Source organism: Misgurnus anguillicaudatus, chromosome 11 (genome assembly GCF_027580225.2).
Source record: "Misgurnus anguillicaudatus chromosome 11, ASM2758022v2, whole genome shotgun sequence".
NCBI classification, from domain to species: Eukaryota; Metazoa; Chordata; class Actinopteri; order Cypriniformes; family Cobitidae; genus Misgurnus; species Misgurnus anguillicaudatus.
In genome coordinates, this window is record NC_073347.2 from 21,926,140 (window position 1) to 21,943,834 (window position 17,695).

Sequence of the window (17,695 nt, forward strand, 5' to 3'; positions counted from 1 at the left end):
TAATTAAGTATTTTACTTTCTACATAAAAGTACATTTTCAAGTATTCGTTTTTTATCACTGTTTTTCTTTGGAAAACATACATTCCAAAGCATATTAATTTTTACTCCAGTACATTTTATAATTTCAAGTTTTTGGTTTATATTTAACATTTGAGGGACGGGTTCGGTGTTTTGCACTTGAAGCCCTGTTTTTGTTTGTGATGAGGGATAACGGTTTTGACTGAAATTTGGACATATGTCGACCTTTGCCAATTGCAAGAATACAAATAACTCCATTTCCGTTTCTGGCGGCAGAGTAATACCATACCTCACAGCACATCTAATACAAGTCAATGGAGTTGGAGAAAAACTACGATAAAACCTGTTGGAAAGCATCTTTTGCAGCGATTTGTGTGTGAGCACATCAGTGAACACCCCTGACCACTCGGTGAGTTTCATGTCTTTGTAAACGTAAGTTTAATGCATTTTAGGAAGGATTGTTCCAGTGCACCTATGCAGACATTGTGAGGGTGGGGGGTTGATACCACAGAAACTAAAAATTCTCGGCCAGCAGCATATGTCCAAATTTCAGTCAAAACCGTTCTATTTCATCATAAACAATCTGAAAACAGGGCTTTAAGTGTAAAATACCGAACTTGTCCTTTAAGTACATTATATCAAGGGCCTGTTAAATGCTTTATTCTGATTGGTTGAGGAATGTTCCATGTGTGTTGATTATCTTTCTGTAAAACACACACCTAATCTGTCAAATGTCTTAAAAATAGGCACCAGAGCAATGTTTGTGGTAACCATGGTATAAGAGGAATAATTGACTCTGGTCCTTTGAGATATTTGAAATTATGCACAATCCGCTTCGAGTCGTGGCGCATTACCACCTTGTGTGTGTATTAATTTATTATAATTCAATGACCTGTCGTCAATTATTCCTTACATAAATCACCACAGGGTCAACAGGACAACATACACTCACCTAAAGGATTATTAGGAACACCTGTTTTAATTTCTCATTAATGCAATGGTGTAATGGTGTGGGGGATGTTTTCTTGGCAAACTTTAGGCCCCTTTGTGCCAATTGGGCATCGTTTAAATGCCACGGCGTACCTGAGCATTGTTTCGGACCATGTCCATCCCTTTATGACCACCATCTACCCATCCTCTGATGGCTACTTCCAGCAGGATAATGCCCCATGTCACAAAGCTTGAATAATTTCAAATTGGTTTCTTGAACATGACAATGAGTTCACTGTACTGAAATGGCCCCCACAGTCACCAGATCTCAACCCAATAGAGCATCTTTGGGATGTGGTGGAACAGGAGCTTCCCTAGATGTGCATCCGACAAATCTCCATCAACTGCAAGATGCTATCCTATCAATATAGGCCAACATTTCTAAAGAATGCGTTCAGCACCTTGTTGTCACGTAGAATTAAGGCAGTTCTGAAGGCGAAAGGGGGTCAAACACAGTATTAGTATGGTGTTCCTAATAATCCTTTAGGTGAGTAGTTAATTGAGTATTGTGAAGTCCTGAATAGGCTCATTTTTGACTGTTAGATGACTCTTTATAAAAAATAAATAGACATTAAGTATTGATTTGACCTGGCAGTGTTTTGGGAAAATATGATTCACAATTGGTGGAATATTCATTTTGATGCAAGACAAACACATAAATCAAAGGTAGGCTATATTGTGAAGTATATCGGTTACATAGAAACCTAGATTTACATCACACACACACACACACACACACACATGTATATATAATTCAAAGAGCTGCACTTTATTAGGCCATGATATAAAGAACTTTCAAACATGTCACATTTCCTTACAAATCATCACATACCAATAAAGTTACATAGAAAATACACTTATGGTGCTTTACATGAAACCGGTCAAACTGTCACCTCACAAGTATGGCACAAGATACATTTTAAGATTGAAATGTCTGGCTTGAGAGAATGAATGGAAGAGAATTCAACAGTCTTCAAAACCACAGGTTTGTGCAGAAGAATGTTCTAGGTTCAATACGGGTACATCTATTGTATTTTTACCACATAAAATAATTTTATAGACAGAACTGTAATTTCAGCTAGTCCTACAAAAAAAATGGTTACGGTACACTACTTATGATGGAGGCAAACTGAATTAAAAATTAAAATATATAAAGCTTGAAGGCTTCCATGAATTATTCAGGAAACCTGTTTAAAATCAGAAATGCAAAGTAGTCTAAATCATCATCATCATTCTTTTAAGGTGGATGAACTTATACATTACAAATAAAATTCCTGTTTGTTTGATTCGCATGATTTAAGTAGCAATTTACAAAGAGCCACTATATGGTAATCAATATGTGAATTTTGCAAACGTTACCAGGATCAGTGCTTTTTATTGGTTATAAAAGATATCATGGTCAAGTCATATCAGGTGATCATGCACAGGACAATATTTATATAGGATAAAATAATTATAAGCCTGTCTCATGCTAGTATGCATAATGTGTAAGCAATACTTGTGAAATGCTAAATATTTCAACTTTTATTTTCCTTCATGTACTTCCATTTAAAGTGCATCAGTGTAGTATTTCTGCTTTTGTTTTTTACAAAGGGGCAAGTCAAAATTATAATAATGGTCACTGACTAAGCCATAACTGCTTTACATGTACTGAACCCAGAACATTCCTTTAAGAGAAAAGAAAGTAATGGCTATTTGTTTCCAAACAGGATATAAAACACTATCTGTCCATTCACTGGAGCAAAATATTGCCCCTTTTCTTTTGCATGCAAAAATGGGGGTAGACAGTAAATAAAGTTCACTGAGTCCACATATTAAGAGACAAAATAAAAACGGAAAGTAGAGGCATGGGGATGTTGAACCCCTCATTGTTTAAAGGGATAGCTCCCAAAAATAAATTTCTGGCATCATTTACTCACTCTCCTGTTGTTAGAAACCTGTAATGCAGTGGTTCTCAAACTGGGGGCCCCCAGGGGTCCGCGAGATGGTGCCAGGGGGGCCCCAGTTTTATGACATTTTATAAAATAAGTTAATTTGTCATGAATTCTGTGCAATTAAACCTAAAAAAATAAGGCTACTAACCAACAGCACTACTTTGTATCATTCAATATGTTTTGTTTAATTAAAAGTTGAGTTTTAGAACTGTTTTTAGTCACAAATTTTCTTTGGGGGAGCGCGAAGGAATGTGCCGTACACAAGGGGGGCCGCACGCTGAAAAAGTTTGAGAACCACTGCTGTAATGTATTTGTTCTAATGAACACAAAGGAAGATATTTTGAGGAATATTTGTAACCAAACCAATCAGAAGCCCCATTGACTTCCTTAATATTCTTTGTGTCTACTATGGAAGTCAATGAGGCTTTTGATCAGTTTGGTAAATTTACATTTGAGTGAACTATCCCTTTAATCTAAAATGTGTTTGGTTACTGTATAGCAAAGCTAGAGAATAGAAAGAGATATATAATTGAAATAAATATAAGGTATTTTTCTAAAATTATGGGCTTTTCACTTTTAATCTAAAAAGATCCAAAACAATCACACACACAAAGATACAGAAGTATGGAGGTATTGCCGAGCCCTCTGTGTGTACTCCTAAACAGCAGCGTTATGTACCATAGAAGCTTAATCTGTACTATTCAATAAAATCAAACATAAACTCTATTTTTTTGTATTCTGGGTAGATAGTGACCATAAAAAGCCCTGATTGTCCTCACTCAAACACTATTAATATACGTTTGATTAGAGTAAGACAGCATACACACTTGCACATACTGTATGCTATGACACATGATAAAAGAGGCACTTTACTGTATATTGCAAGACTTGTTAGAGAACTGGATTAATGTGGTTACCTCACACATCTATACAAACATACGTGGTAGCTAAATTACCTGAAAATTCCTGAAAGTATATTCACACTTACTATACATCTTACGAGGAGCTACAAGTATCTGGTACAATAAACTTCTGCCAGTCTCATTGTCTAAAGATAATGTTGTCTCACAGGGGAAGACTGGATAGTCAAAAGTGCAATATTTCACACAATGTCAGGTACTGTAGCACTGTATATATTCACACATATGCTATAAACGCTGCAAACGTCAATAAGAACTACTGTACAGTAGATAAATTCATCAGCTAATACTTTGATAAGTATTCAAAAACATCTCAAAAAACAGTCAAGTAGTTCACAAAGCAAGGCCAAGATATGGAATAATATTGCTGTGCCATTCATCTTCCTAACTTCCTAAGCTCAGCCAGAAAAACTAATCTGGATAATTTCCCTTGCTCTTACAGTGGAATGGTCTCAATGTATTCCTCTGTATCTATTCTTCCCCTGCCCTCCTGCAGAAGCTTGGCGCCTTTAGCCATTCTCCAGTCTAAACTCTTCATCATGTCTGTATCCTCTGCCTCTCTCTCTAACTGATTCAAATTCCTGCCCTCCTTAGGTGACCTAGCTTTGCCTGCGCTCTTGTCCATGACCTCTGGCTTTCCTGTTTTAGTCCCTGGGCATCCTCCAGAAACACCTGGAACATGCTTCTTCTTCGGAGGGCCCCAGATGAAGTTCTCGGGCGGGTGGTAGTGGCGTTGGGCGAAGCGGAGCAGGGCACGTCTCTGAGCATGTTGGCGCAGCGTGTAGACAAAGTACTCCAGAGCGCTGTGACGCATGTTGGGTAAAGTGCCCTCGACTAGCGCCTCCTCCAGCAGTAAGCGTACAAGAGGCAACTTGAAGTTTTCAAAGCCCAGCTCACCAAGGCTCTTCAGAATGCGGGTTATCCGCAGATAGTTGTGCTGTGACCTGGAAAAGAGGCAGAGGGAATTAAATATATTTACTACAGTATACACTCACCTAAAGGATTATTAGGAACACCATAGTAATACTGTATTTGATGCCCTTTCGCATTCAGAACTGCTTTAATTCTACGTGGCATTGATTCAACAAGGTGCTGAAAGCATTCTTTAGAAATGTTGGCCTATATTGATAGGATAGCATCTTGCAGTTGATGGAGATTTGTGGGATGCACATCCAGGGCATGAAGCTCCCATTCCACCACATCCCAAAGATGCTCTTTTGGGATTGAGATCATGTTCAACAAACCAATTTGAAATGATTTGAGGCCGTGGCATTTAAACGATGCCCAATTGGCACTAAGGGGCCTAAAGTGTACCAAGAAAACATCCCCCACATCATTACACGATTGCATTAATGAGAAATTAAACAGGTGTTCCTAATAATCCTTTAGGTGAGTGTATACAATTATCAAGATGACAGAAAATTTAAAGTAATTTTAATAGTAACTTTCAATGGCAGGGGACTATTTTTGGGCACTGCGTAATATCATGCAGCCTTGTTACAGCAGCAATGTCCTTGATTATTATGCCAGAATGAGTAAGTTATGCTAATGCTAATGGTCTAATCAGATTCAATGGATTATGCTAAGCTATGCTAAAAGTGGTAGCGCCAGACCCAGAGATCATCTGAATGACTTCCAAGACAGTAAAAATCTAATGTTTAACTCTAGGGGAGCTGGAAAAAGAGCATATTTTCTAAAAAAGTGTCCCTTTAATACTGATTAGGTTATAGTTCATCTTATTCATCTATTTATATTGCAGACATAGTGCTGTATATCTGTGTAACGTTATAGAGTACATCCTTTATGGCACAGTCCTGGGGCAATGACTTTACATGTCAGCATCTACTGTATGTCAGCTACTATTCACTTCGCTGCACTGCAGATTTTCTTTTAGATCCTCCTTCCTTATCGTTTATTCATAAGAATCGTTTTCAATCATAACACTTATCACTCTCTGCATTACTGTCTCAGATGCCTCTCTCAAAATCTCACTACAGTAAATGCAAAAGTTTTTGTGATCCGTTCACACTTCTCTATTTAGCCTCTGCACATCTGACCCATTTCTCTGCTCGCTGCAGGAGATGGTCACATGACATTGATAGTGCACTTAAGGGTCATGACAGTGAAATTGTGTTGTAGAGACTCGGGGTGCTTTCTCTTAAATACGGCAGCGTGAGATGAAAGAGTATTGGTAACAGAAAGGCAGGGGGTTGAGAGTCAATGTAATCTCCAATAGAGATTTTTTACAAATAAGTGTTACTGGTGCAGGTGGAGTAAAACATAAAGCCCTTATAGATAGGGCTGTGGCGCTTCCACTTTTTCATGTCTGATACTGATGTCGATAGCACAACCATGAGTATCTGTCGATACCGGTCCCGATCCAATACCATCTTTATTGCCCTTTTAATCAATAAAGCTGCAAATAACACATTTGTTAGCCATAAAAATGTAAAGTAAATGTGTGAAGTAAACCATAACTTAAAGGAATATTCCATTTTCTTAAAAGAAAAATCCAGATAATTTACTCACCACCATGTCATCCAAAATGTTGATGTCTTTCTTTGTTCAGTCGAGAAGAAATTTTGTTTTTTGAGGAAAACATTGCAGGATTTTTCTCATTTTAATGGACTTTAATAGACACCGACAATTAACACTTAACTCAACATGTAACAGTTTTTTTCAACGGAGTTTCAAAGGACTATAAACAATCCCAAACGAGGCATAAGGGTCTTATCTAGCAAAACGATTGTCATTTTTGATAATAAAAATAACAAATATACACTTTTAAAGCACAACTTCTCGTCTAGATCTGGTCCAGCGCGACCTAACGTAAATGCGTAGTGACGTAGGGAGGTCACGTGTTACATATATAAATCGCACATTTGCTGACCATTGTAAACAATAAACTGACACAAAGACATTAATTAGTATCAGTTGACATACAACAACGTAGGAACGGTCCTCTTTCTCAACACTTGTAAACACTGGGGCGTATTGCGCTGGGTCACGCTGACGCATCACGACCGGATCTGGATGAGAAGTTGTGCTTTAAAAGTGTATATTTGTTATTTTTATTGTCAAAAATGACAATCGTTTTGCTAGATAAGACCCTTATGCCTCGTTTGGGATCGTTTATAGTCCTTTGAAACTCCGTTGAAAAAAAACTGTTACATGTTGAGTTAAGTGTTAATTGTTGGTGTCTATTAAAGTCCATTAAAATGAGAAAAATCCTGCAATGTTTTCCTCAAAAAACAAAATTTCTTCTCGACTGAACAAAGAAAGACATCAACATTTTGGATGACATGTTGGTGAGTGAATTGTCTGGATTTTTCTTTTAAGAAAATGGAATATTCCTTTAAGTATGATAAACATAAAACAGTACCTCCGGACAGGTCTCATCTATTGCTTATGCTTAGCTACGGTTTCTACTTGCCGCACTTTACACGCTTTTAAGGCATGTTGCTCAGTAAGTCGCCTTTACGGCAAGTTGCCATTACAGTTAAGGTCCGTGTTGGTATTGGATCGGATTGTACTTGGAAAGGCCTTAAAATAATAACCTAAACATTATCAATTAGAAAACGATGAGTGCTACCTACTCATTCAAATGCTGAAAGCGATCCTGCCAGTTTGAGGCCCGAGCCACATTCCCATTTTTATCCAGGAGCTTGATCCCAAAGAAATCCAACATAATGGTGTACGCCAGGAGGAAACGTCTCTTGGCTTCTCGAGTGCTTTGGAATTCCTGTCGACAGGAGAATTACTCCTTTAATGTTGTGTGAATTACATAATGACCTTAATGGCAACAGCAGGTGATCACATAAAAGACAATGGCAAAACTAGATTACAGAAGAAAATGTCGAAATATTTACCTTTATCTCATCCTGAGTGAGTTCTTGAGCATAAAAATTGAGGCCTTGCTCTCTGAGTGGGAAAAGCCTGAAAGAGCATTGAAATAATAAATTATAATACATACTGTATATAATACACTGCAAAAATTACTTTCTTACTTAGTATTTTTGTCTTGTTTTCAGTAGAAATATCAAAACTTCTTAAATTAATTAATGTTTTTTCTTGATAAGCAACATGACCTAAGAAAATAAGTCTAGTTTTTAGACAAAAAAATTACATTTAAGTGAATTTGTGCTTAAAACAAGCAAAAAAATCTTGAAATAAGATTTCGGTTACACTTTATTTTAAGGCGTTACTGTTACATTGTAATTATATATTTAAGTACTAAGTAATAATCATCAACAACATGTACTTACTGTTGGGTTGGGAAAGGATTTGGTTTAGGATTAGTTGCATGTAATTATGCATAATTAACTGTTATTACTATAATAATTATATGTAACATGTGTAACAACGACACTGTAAAATAAAGTGTTACCAAGATTTCTTTTTTCTTAAATCATTTTATTCAAGCAAAATTTTCCCACCCCATTGGCAGACATTTTGGTTTGTTTTAGGCACAAATTAACTTAAATTGGTTTTTATGTCTAAAAACAAGACACATTTTCTAAGGTCATTTTGCACATCTTTATTTAAGAATTTTTAAATATTTCTACTGAAAACAAGACAAAAATACTAAGTTAGAAAGTCTTTTTTGCAGTGTAATAAATACATTTCTTGTCTGACACCTGATTTCTTACAAATAAATTATAAGAATTGTAAAACTAATACAATATATACAGGGATTACTCTGTATCAGATATACCCTATAGACTGACCAAGCAATGAAAACCCATAAGTCGACAACTACACAAACAAATGCTGTGTTGTTTTGTTTGGGTCAATTATAGACAATATTTGACTCAACCATGGGTTGAAAAAACTACACACAGTGAAGCTTGAGCTACATAAGCTTCAAACATGTCAATATAAACAAAAATATGGCAGAAATGTGAAAAGAAAATAGTAATCGAATAAATACTGCTGCACTGGGCAAAGCTGCGTTTCATGGACAGAGCAGAAAACCGCAATACAGGGAAAATTTTCTCCCTGTCAGCTGTTAGATTACATGTTGCTGACCATTAGAGAAGGACATCCTGCAAACCCTCTGCACTCCCTTACAAAAATCCAATATATTATTAAAACCCACATATAGAGTTCATATAAAGCAACACATCAGATTTCTCTCTCTAGCTGGCAAACGTTTCCTGTCACCTCCATTTAAATGGCGGTGATCGGTCTGCACACGCTCATTTGTGTTTTTACATTCACTAATTGATATTATGCAAATAGACTGGCAAGCATAAGGAGAGCAAGAGTGAGTAAATGACTTGAGAGGAATGAGAGAAGCTAATCGCTTTCTTCCTCGTTGGGAGGGTGCTGCGATACGAGCGGCAGCATATGCACGAAGTCTGCTTTTAGAAATGTGATGTTATTTCACAAGGGCTTATGGCTTCACGCCCTCCTCCCTGTCTTTTTTTCTCACCCTCATCATTGGGATCACAGCACAGGCAGAACAGAACAGGACGTTCAGATAAAGAAGTGTGCGAGGTAACAGCACCCTACTGAGTCTTTTACATGAGGTATAACCAATATTAAACCTTCAGGCAATGCTAAACGCTACCTGAATTGTACTTTTACTGTAATTTACTCTCTTTGTAATGTGTAATGAATTACGCATTACACGTGGAGTGATACATAAAGTACTGTACCTACATTTTTCATAATATTTGACATAATTCAGTAGTTTTTACATTAATAGCAGCACTATGTCTGGCCTTTTAAAATGCATGCTGTTTAGGAAATGTTTATCATATGGAGGAAATATAATGTTAAACTTTTATCATCTGGATTTTACCAGGAAATGCTCACAGACAAATCCCCAAGCTGTTACTAAAGTGATGATGTCTGCAAATATTAAAGCAACTTTAAACATTAGAGAAACTTTAATCCAATTCCCTAACCGCTCTCTTATGGGCATCTCTGTAACTGCGGATGAAAATATTCCCATCACCTGCAGGCATTGAAACTGTGCTGATTTAGTCATCACTGCTTTTTTGCTCTTGTTTGATTTTGCCTTAAACTACAGGATTTGCATCTAAAGATGATGAAGTTTATTTTGAACAGATGGAGAAGTAAAGCATATCTAATCCATGTCTCGCCACTCAGAAATCCCTCATGCATGCACATATTACCATGAAGCTTCCACTGTAACAATACAATGTCTGGCCAATAACAATTTGCAAATTCTCAGCAATTAAGCATAATTAAGCAATTACTATGTAGGCAACTTTACTGCTCAACAATGCAAAAATGTCTTACCACTGAATGTACGTGTGATTGTGCTCTAGCTTTTCATAGTCTCCCCTCCATTTAGTAAGAATTTCTTCAATATAAATACCTGGAAGAAGAGACAGAGAAGGTGATGAATCAATCAGCTGATACAGTACACAAAAACATCTAACAATGTGTCATAAGTTGCACATGTATATTTGTAGTAATGCCCAACAATACATTGTATGGATGAAAATTATAGATTTTTCTTTTATGCCAAAAATAATTTATTAAAGGGGAGATATCATGAAAATCTGACTTTTTTCATGTTTAAGTGCTATAATTGGGTCCCCAGTGCTTCTATCAACCTAGAAAATGTGAAAGAGATCAACCCTGTAACTTACCCCCCAGTCACATTAGCTACAAGAGACAGAGCGACAGGCTACCATTCATTTTCAATGGGAGTGGCCGTTTGCCAGCGACAAGCGACGAGCTCGCATCTGGGCGAGCAAGGCGGGGCCAAAATAGACAAGCAGGCTATTTTATGCAAATGCTGAGCGATGCGACAAAGCGACTGACAATCGGAGTGAAGAAGCAGCGTGACGTATGTCTGTGGTCGAGTCTGAGAAAATAATTCAAGATGGCGGAAAATGCATATTTATGTATATATCTGATAAGTTTGGCATTTTATCTCATATATTTCGTTACTTTTATCGAGAAATAAATACTTTTAAATCCAAAAACACAGTTCTTGTAACTTAACAATAACTCTAAAGTGACTTTTTATACGGCTTTTAGAAACTAGCCAAGGAACGCCCATCAAGCGAGTGCGTGCCGCTCGGTGTTGCTCACTTTTGTAGCTAATGTGACTGTAGGGTTACCCCCCAGTCACATTAGCTACAAGAGACAGATACAGAGCGACAGGCTACCATTCATTTTCAATGGGAGTGGCCGTTTGCCAGCGACAAGCTCGCGGCTGCACGAGCAAGGTGGGGCCAAAATAGACAAACAGGCTATTTTATGCAAATGCTGAGCGATGCGACAAAGTGACTGCCAATCAGAGTCTGCGAAAATAATTCAAGATGGGGAAAATGCGTATTTCTGTATATATCTGATAAGTTTGGCATTTTATCTCATATATTTTGTTACTTTTATCGAGAAATAAATACTTTTAAATCCAAAAACATCGTTTTTGTAACCTCAACAATACCTCTAAAGTGACTTTTGATACTGCTTTTAGATACCAGCCAAGGAACGCCCATCAAGCGAGTGCGTGTCGCTCGATGTCGCTCACTTTTGTAGTGACTGTAGGGTTCGTTTTGGAAAACTATTCTCTGCAAGCATGTGAAAAAAATAGGTCATTGAAATTTGGCTCCCCCTGTGATGTCAGAAGGGGATAATACCGCCCCTTAATCTGCACTAACCCTAACCCTAACCTGTCACTGATTGAAATCTAATCATTAGATTGAGACTTTAGTTTGGATTTTACATACAGGGTCACATATATGGATGTCATTTTGAACCTTTTGTCATTTACCTTTAGTGTTTCATAAAAGAAAGACAGCAATGGATTTGACGAAGTTGAGTAAATTAATTTTCATTTCTGTCCCTTTCACAAAAGTGTAGGTCATTTGTGACGAGTACACATTGAAACTTCAGTAGGATACAGATGTGTGTTTGCCCATTATCCTTAAGCAGAAGTGAAGGCGTTGTACTGCCATCCATTAAATGCTTGCACAACAGATCTCATCTGAATTCAGTTAATTCTTACCACCCAAAAATGAACAAAATATCCAATCAATGGCTTCTCATTTGAGATCTTCACTGTCTGCTTCTCTAAACTGGCCCCTTAGGGAAAACATTGAGCTAATGAGGCATCTTCTTCCCTCACACCAGCTGCTATGTGTATTCAGCTGTAAAACTGCTTTATGCCTGTCTGTGTATAAATGTTTTGTCACTATGTGTTATGTTGAAATCTTGAATGTACTGTAATAATCTTGTGTTGTCAAAAGTCTTACTTTTGAGGGTCTGATTATGTTCTTTGGTTTATTTTTGGAGAGTGTCAATCTAAAACTCACTATGACTCTTGTTGGATCAGAAAATCTCTTCTTTGGCATGCATAATAAAACCAAAACTATGTTTATGTACTATTTAACCTAAAGGTTAAAGGAATAGTATGCTCAACTATGACGTTTTTGTTAATATAATTTACTTTCGAGATATTTTATAAGAATCATGCTTAAACAAATGCTAGCATCTCTCCGGTTAATGAATGTAAATCTGGTATATTTGGATTGGCAGCAAACCCTCTGTTACCATCTCTCTACCCCTCTGTATGGTCTCTGGAAGAGTCTGTTCGCTATTACTGCAAATGAACAAAACAATTTAGGCGAAGTCTCATTATGAGAATCAAGGGACTTCCACAGAGGATGTTGTTGTAATGTAGTGGTGATATAAAAGCAATAAGGAAATTTGGTTTTTTTATCAACATCCAAAGCAATCCTGGCAAGAATAGCATTAATAATATTGCATTACTTAAGAGCACATCTACTGTAGCAGATTTATTGCTATGCAAAGTCAACCGACAGACCCCTTGACTGGTAAAGCTTTACATTAGCAACTCAATATTGTGAGTTTGATTCCCAGGAACTCATACACTTACAAAAATGTATATTGAATGCACTGTAAGTCGCTTTGCATAAAAGCATCTTACAAAACCATAAATGTAAAATCAAGACAGTAAAAAACCTGCTTACTGTTTGCAGCAGGCACATTACTCACAGCAAGCGCAATGGCCGTTTCAGCTGCATTCAGATAATACTCATTTACAGTAAAGTGCAATAACCTTTAAAGAAACTTTCAGACACTCCCATCAAAAACAAAAAATGCTCTCCTGACTAAAGTCAACACACACTTACCATCTGGCACAAGGGGTATTTTATTCAGATAGAACCTCAGATTGCGGTACTCATTTGGGTGACGAGGCTCCTTGTAGTTCTGAGTGGGGATGAAAAAAATAAACTAGGTTAGAGTGATAAAGAGAAAGATCATAGAGAGATAATTTCAGCTATATTAAACTTATTGTGAACTCTTTAGTTTTAAGCAATACACATTCAGTCCACTCACTAAAGTGACTCCACCGATCTACACAAAAAAGTTGCCAATAATGTATTTTTCTGCTGACTGTACTGAAGTATTTGCTGTACTTTTTATGAAAAAAAAAGGTCAAAAATGGTCCCTAGCTGTCACTGGGGTGGTACCCTTTCAAATTATCCGGGCCGAGTACTGGGGCGATTTTCTAGGAGCTAAATATTCCCCATTAACATTTCCCCCGGTTGCATTTGCACGGCCAGTCGGGACTTTGAAGTTAGGCACTCGGTGATGTACCATTCGTACTGATGGCTGAAATGGCAGCAGGAATCACACAGTGATGGGCGATGCAGAAAACATCTAGACAGCGATCTGGCCCAAATAATAAGCTTCATTACCTATAATACACATTTGCAAATACATACTGTCACCTTTTTGTCATGTAAACGGTCACGACAGAAAGAAAACAGCTACACGCAGTACTGGATTAGTGGCCGAAATGTGCATAAGAAGGATTTGATGCAAAATAACAAGTTGTTAAGACTAAACTTATTAGCTGTTTGTAAAATGCAGATAATCTGTATGTGGTGCAGTGGCGGCCGGTGACTTCTTTTTTCGAGGGTGCTCGATGCGAAGTTCGTCACAACATGTATGTAGCCCGTCATGTGTGTGGGTTGTAATTTCAAAATATGTGTTCGGCGCGTCAAGAGAACCTATGTGCATCACATGTCTTATCAAAATAAGTGCCTGCTACAGACGCGTCTAAAGGGTTTATGATAAAAGAGACGCTCGCATTGCCAGATACTCGCATTATCTCATGAGTTTACCGTTAAGGGAGTGTCTTGCGTGTATTTTGTGAACGTGAGCTTCTCTTTTTTCATAAATGGTTTTGACACGTGTGCAGCAGGCACTTATTTTGACAAAACACGTGATGCACATAGTTCACATGAAGCAACAAACACATATTTTGAAAACACGAGCAACACACGACACGACGAACATATTTTGAATTAGCACCCCTCGGATGAGCAGTCACGAGCCGCCACTGATGTGGTGTATTTTTACACATAAAACTGTAATGGATCAGACTCAATAGATAATTTACTATGGCAAAGGCATGACATATATTCCACCGCATAAATACCACCACGCTGCATACAGTACTTTGTTGAAAAATTATGACAGGATTATTTTATGTAAACAATATTTCTTCTATAACGTTTGGACTAAAAGTGCACATGGATGTTGTAAACGCGTGGACGTGCAGCAGGAGCCCATCTGGATTTATGATTAATAATACAGGATGTGCCTTTTGAAAATAGGCCTAATAAAACTCAGTATTACTGTTGATAGAGCAATATTAACTTGAAATAGCACCCGGATGGATATCAGATATATGAGTGCCATGTTCAGATGTGTTGTTCTTTTTTTGTTGTGTGTTAGACGTTTTGCGATTTAAAGAGCAATAAAAGAAAGATGAAAAAAACGGCGATTTAAAGGTGCAGTGTGTAATTTTTAGAAGGATCTCTTGACAGAAATGCAAAATAATACACAAAACTATATTATCAGGGGTGTATAAAGACCTTTTTATAGTGAACCGTTATGTGTTTATTACCTTAAAATGAGACGTTTTTATCTACATACACCAAGAGTCCCCTTATGTGGAAGTCGCCATTTTGTGCCACCATGTTTCTACAAACGTTTTTACTAAGTTGTCTCCGACGATAAAATGTTTTTCTGGTGGCGGCTACCGTAGTTTCTCTATGCGTTTCAAAAGTGAAGGGTGAGCAGTGGACTGAGACGTTGGTTGCAATTCGCAACCTCACCACTAGATGTTGCTAAAATGTACACACTGCACCTTTAAAGAGCAAAAAAGCACACACAAAAAACCCGGCTATAATGTTTAATCAACTACGGTATATATATATCATCGAGGCTAAGAACATGTTTATGTTGTCTCGTAACATGTTCGCAGAGTAAGTATAAACAAGGCTTTTTAAAAGAATCTCACCTAGTATTTTGTATGACATGCTTTGGACCAATAAACATACATCTAGGTCATAAATAGTTCACATTGTGCTGGTTAGATCCTACTCCGGAGTAGAAGCTAATTTAGACCTAGAAAAAGGCAGTACCAGTACTAATACGCCTAGTTCCTGTGGTCCGGAAAAGCCACAAAGTGGGCAGTCCCACAAAATGTTTGGGTGCTATGAAAAGGTTCCTAAAGTGCGAAAGGCCCTATTGATACAAATGTATACATATATACAACTAAATAGTAAATATCAGGTCAAGTTTAAAGGGTACGGCCCCAGTGACATCTTGGGACCATTTTTCACAATTTTCCTGACAGTCTATTTCTCATTACCGGATAACTATGGCGATACTTGTACAAGTCCTTTGCAGCGTAAAAACTCCTTTTCATCCTGGTGGAGGGCTCCAATATATCAACAAACTGTGTGAAAGAGAGAGATAAAGAGAGAGATGGTTACTGGTACACAGGCAATGAAGGAGTGTATGAATGATTTTAATGGGATAACATCAAAAATTAACAGAAGAACTCTATTTTAGTGTGTATACTTTTTCTGATTAATTCATGATCATTTTTAGCTCTTACACCCTGATGTTCAAGCGCTGTACATCTTTACGCTTGAGGAAAACACGGATGACTTCAATTTTTAACATAACATCTGTCAGGCAGGACCAATGTTTTAAGATTCACATGCATTCCATGTGCCAGTAATTTTAGATTAAATGTGATTTTACCAGTGGTTTATGTTGATTTCAATAACTACTACAAAAGTTATTAAAAACATATTATTTGAGAATTCAAACAAAAGCTCAAATATCATATTTTTTCTATAAACAACTAAACACTTAAACCACAGTATCCAGTCAGGAAAGGGTAAACTACCGTAGCCATTTACTGTACTGTAATGCACGCGGATTCTAATTGAAAGGTTGAGTTATTCAATTTCAGTTTTCATTTAAAACATTTTAATTATTACATATCAATTAAAATATAGTATAAATATAAATATATAAAATATACAATCGTCTAATTTACATGACAGTTATCTTTAATTTTTTTGCTTTTACATAATGTTACGCTTTGCTTGAGAATATCCATTATAAAGTCGGACAACAAACCCTGCTATTCTACATTGCATTGGCTGACAAAACCTAAATGAAATCTTTGTTTTAAACTCTTAATAATCTTCCTCCATCGACAGGAAATCAAAAAGCAAATTTCCTGTGAGGAATTAGGTCACGTTTCGCAGGTCACAGTCTCTCTATGGCTTTAAATCCTTAGGAGTGCTGAGAGAACGAGCCATTTTAAAACAAAAGACACCTACCGCGGTCAAAAATGTTAAGCTCCATAAACACATTTCTCTAAACATGTTTACCTGTCAGTGTATCTAAAGCTGAACATATTTTAAAATAGCGATGATGACAATAGGTTGACATTGCGCACGCTCAGCCCGCGTGCCTAAAGCACATGGATTTTCATGTCATTACTTCCATATAAAATTGCCCAACAAAGCATTGTTTTTACGTAAAATTACATCCAAACTTAACGTTGCTTTAACGTAATCTTTTAACACTTGTATAAGGTGTACTATATATCGCTACCTGAGACGATTCATGATCCAGCTGCTCGATTCCTCTGCTTGATTCTGCCGGGCTGATGGACTCTGATATGCCGCTGTCCTCCTCCTCTCCTCCCGGCTGCTGATGCTCATCGCTCTCGGAGTCAGTCTCCCACGTCGAGTCGCATTCCTCCACAGTGCTCGGCTCCTTATATCTCCAGTTTCCCATCAGATTGCCCATTTAAACCCGCCGCTGTCCAGTCGTACGCTCGTGCCTACATCTTTTAAGGACCCTACGGCTCAACAGCAAGCTTTGATATGATGCAAAGCCGTTTTGGGTCGCTTTTATGAGTCTAACGGGGATTTCCAGCTGTCTGATGAGAACACACCCCCTTTCTACCAGAGAGAGACGAAACCAGCATTATAGCTGCTGCTGATGATGATGGTGATGATGATGATGTGCATTTTTAGACAAATCAAAAGGAGTCTAGAGATCAGCTACCGAAATAACGCAAAAGTAACCGCAAGCTTATTGTCACAAAAAACCGCTCTGAATTAAACTGAGAGATGCAGATGGATGGATATTCAAATTTCTTTTTGACAAATATTCATGGAGTTTCTTAATATTGCTTTGCAAACAAATTATTTTGATACTTTTTATCTAATCATGGCTGCTTTTAACTTTGCTGATTTTATCTCATATACACTTTTAAAAATAAAGGTGCTAACAGGGAGCTATTTTTTGGTTCCCCAGAGATCCTTTCAATCAATGCTTTTTTAACCAAATGTATTTTACATCACATGGATGCCTTTATTTTCCTACAAACTACACAATTGGAAAACGGTGCTGCTGATACAAGCTGTATAAATATTTAGGTTACGTGAAGCCACTAGGTGGCATAAAAAGCTTTATACTAAGCATGCGCAGTCAGCT

At 37.3% G+C, this 17,695-nt stretch overlaps 1 protein-coding gene across 1 annotated transcript; it reads right to left on the reverse strand.

Moving 5' to 3' along the window:
• Window positions 1–1,756: 1,756 nt before the first annotated feature.
• On the reverse strand, window positions 1,757–17,185 carry ogfrl1 (opioid growth factor receptor-like 1). Its single transcript, XM_055170322.2, has 7 exons — window positions 16,805–17,185; window positions 15,540–15,626; window positions 13,003–13,081; window positions 10,133–10,211; window positions 7,732–7,798; window positions 7,459–7,604; window positions 1,757–4,806 (listed from the first exon to the last, which is right to left on the reverse strand). Exons 1-7 carry the CDS (start codon window positions 17,000–17,002, stop codon window positions 4,299–4,301), a joined length of 1,164 nt encoding a protein of 387 aa, XP_055026297.2. The 5' UTR covers window positions 17,003–17,185; the 3' UTR covers window positions 1,757–4,298.
• Window positions 17,186–17,695: the final 510 nt, after the last annotated feature.

Bases quoted from the DNA above. Each gene is read 5' to 3' on its own strand.
- ogfrl1 (XM_055170322.2), bottom strand. From the start codon at position 17,002: ATGGGCAATCTGATGGGAAACTGGAGATATAAGGAGCCGAGCACTGTG. The intron at 7,799-10,132 runs GTAAGACATTTT...ATGCTCTTTCAG, and splicing joins AATCACACGTACATTCAGTG to GCTTTTCCCACTCAGAGAGC. The intron at 4,807-7,458 runs GTAGGTAGCACT...CCTCTTTTCCAG, and splicing joins CGCTTTCAGCATTTGAATGA to GTCACAGCACAACTATCTGC.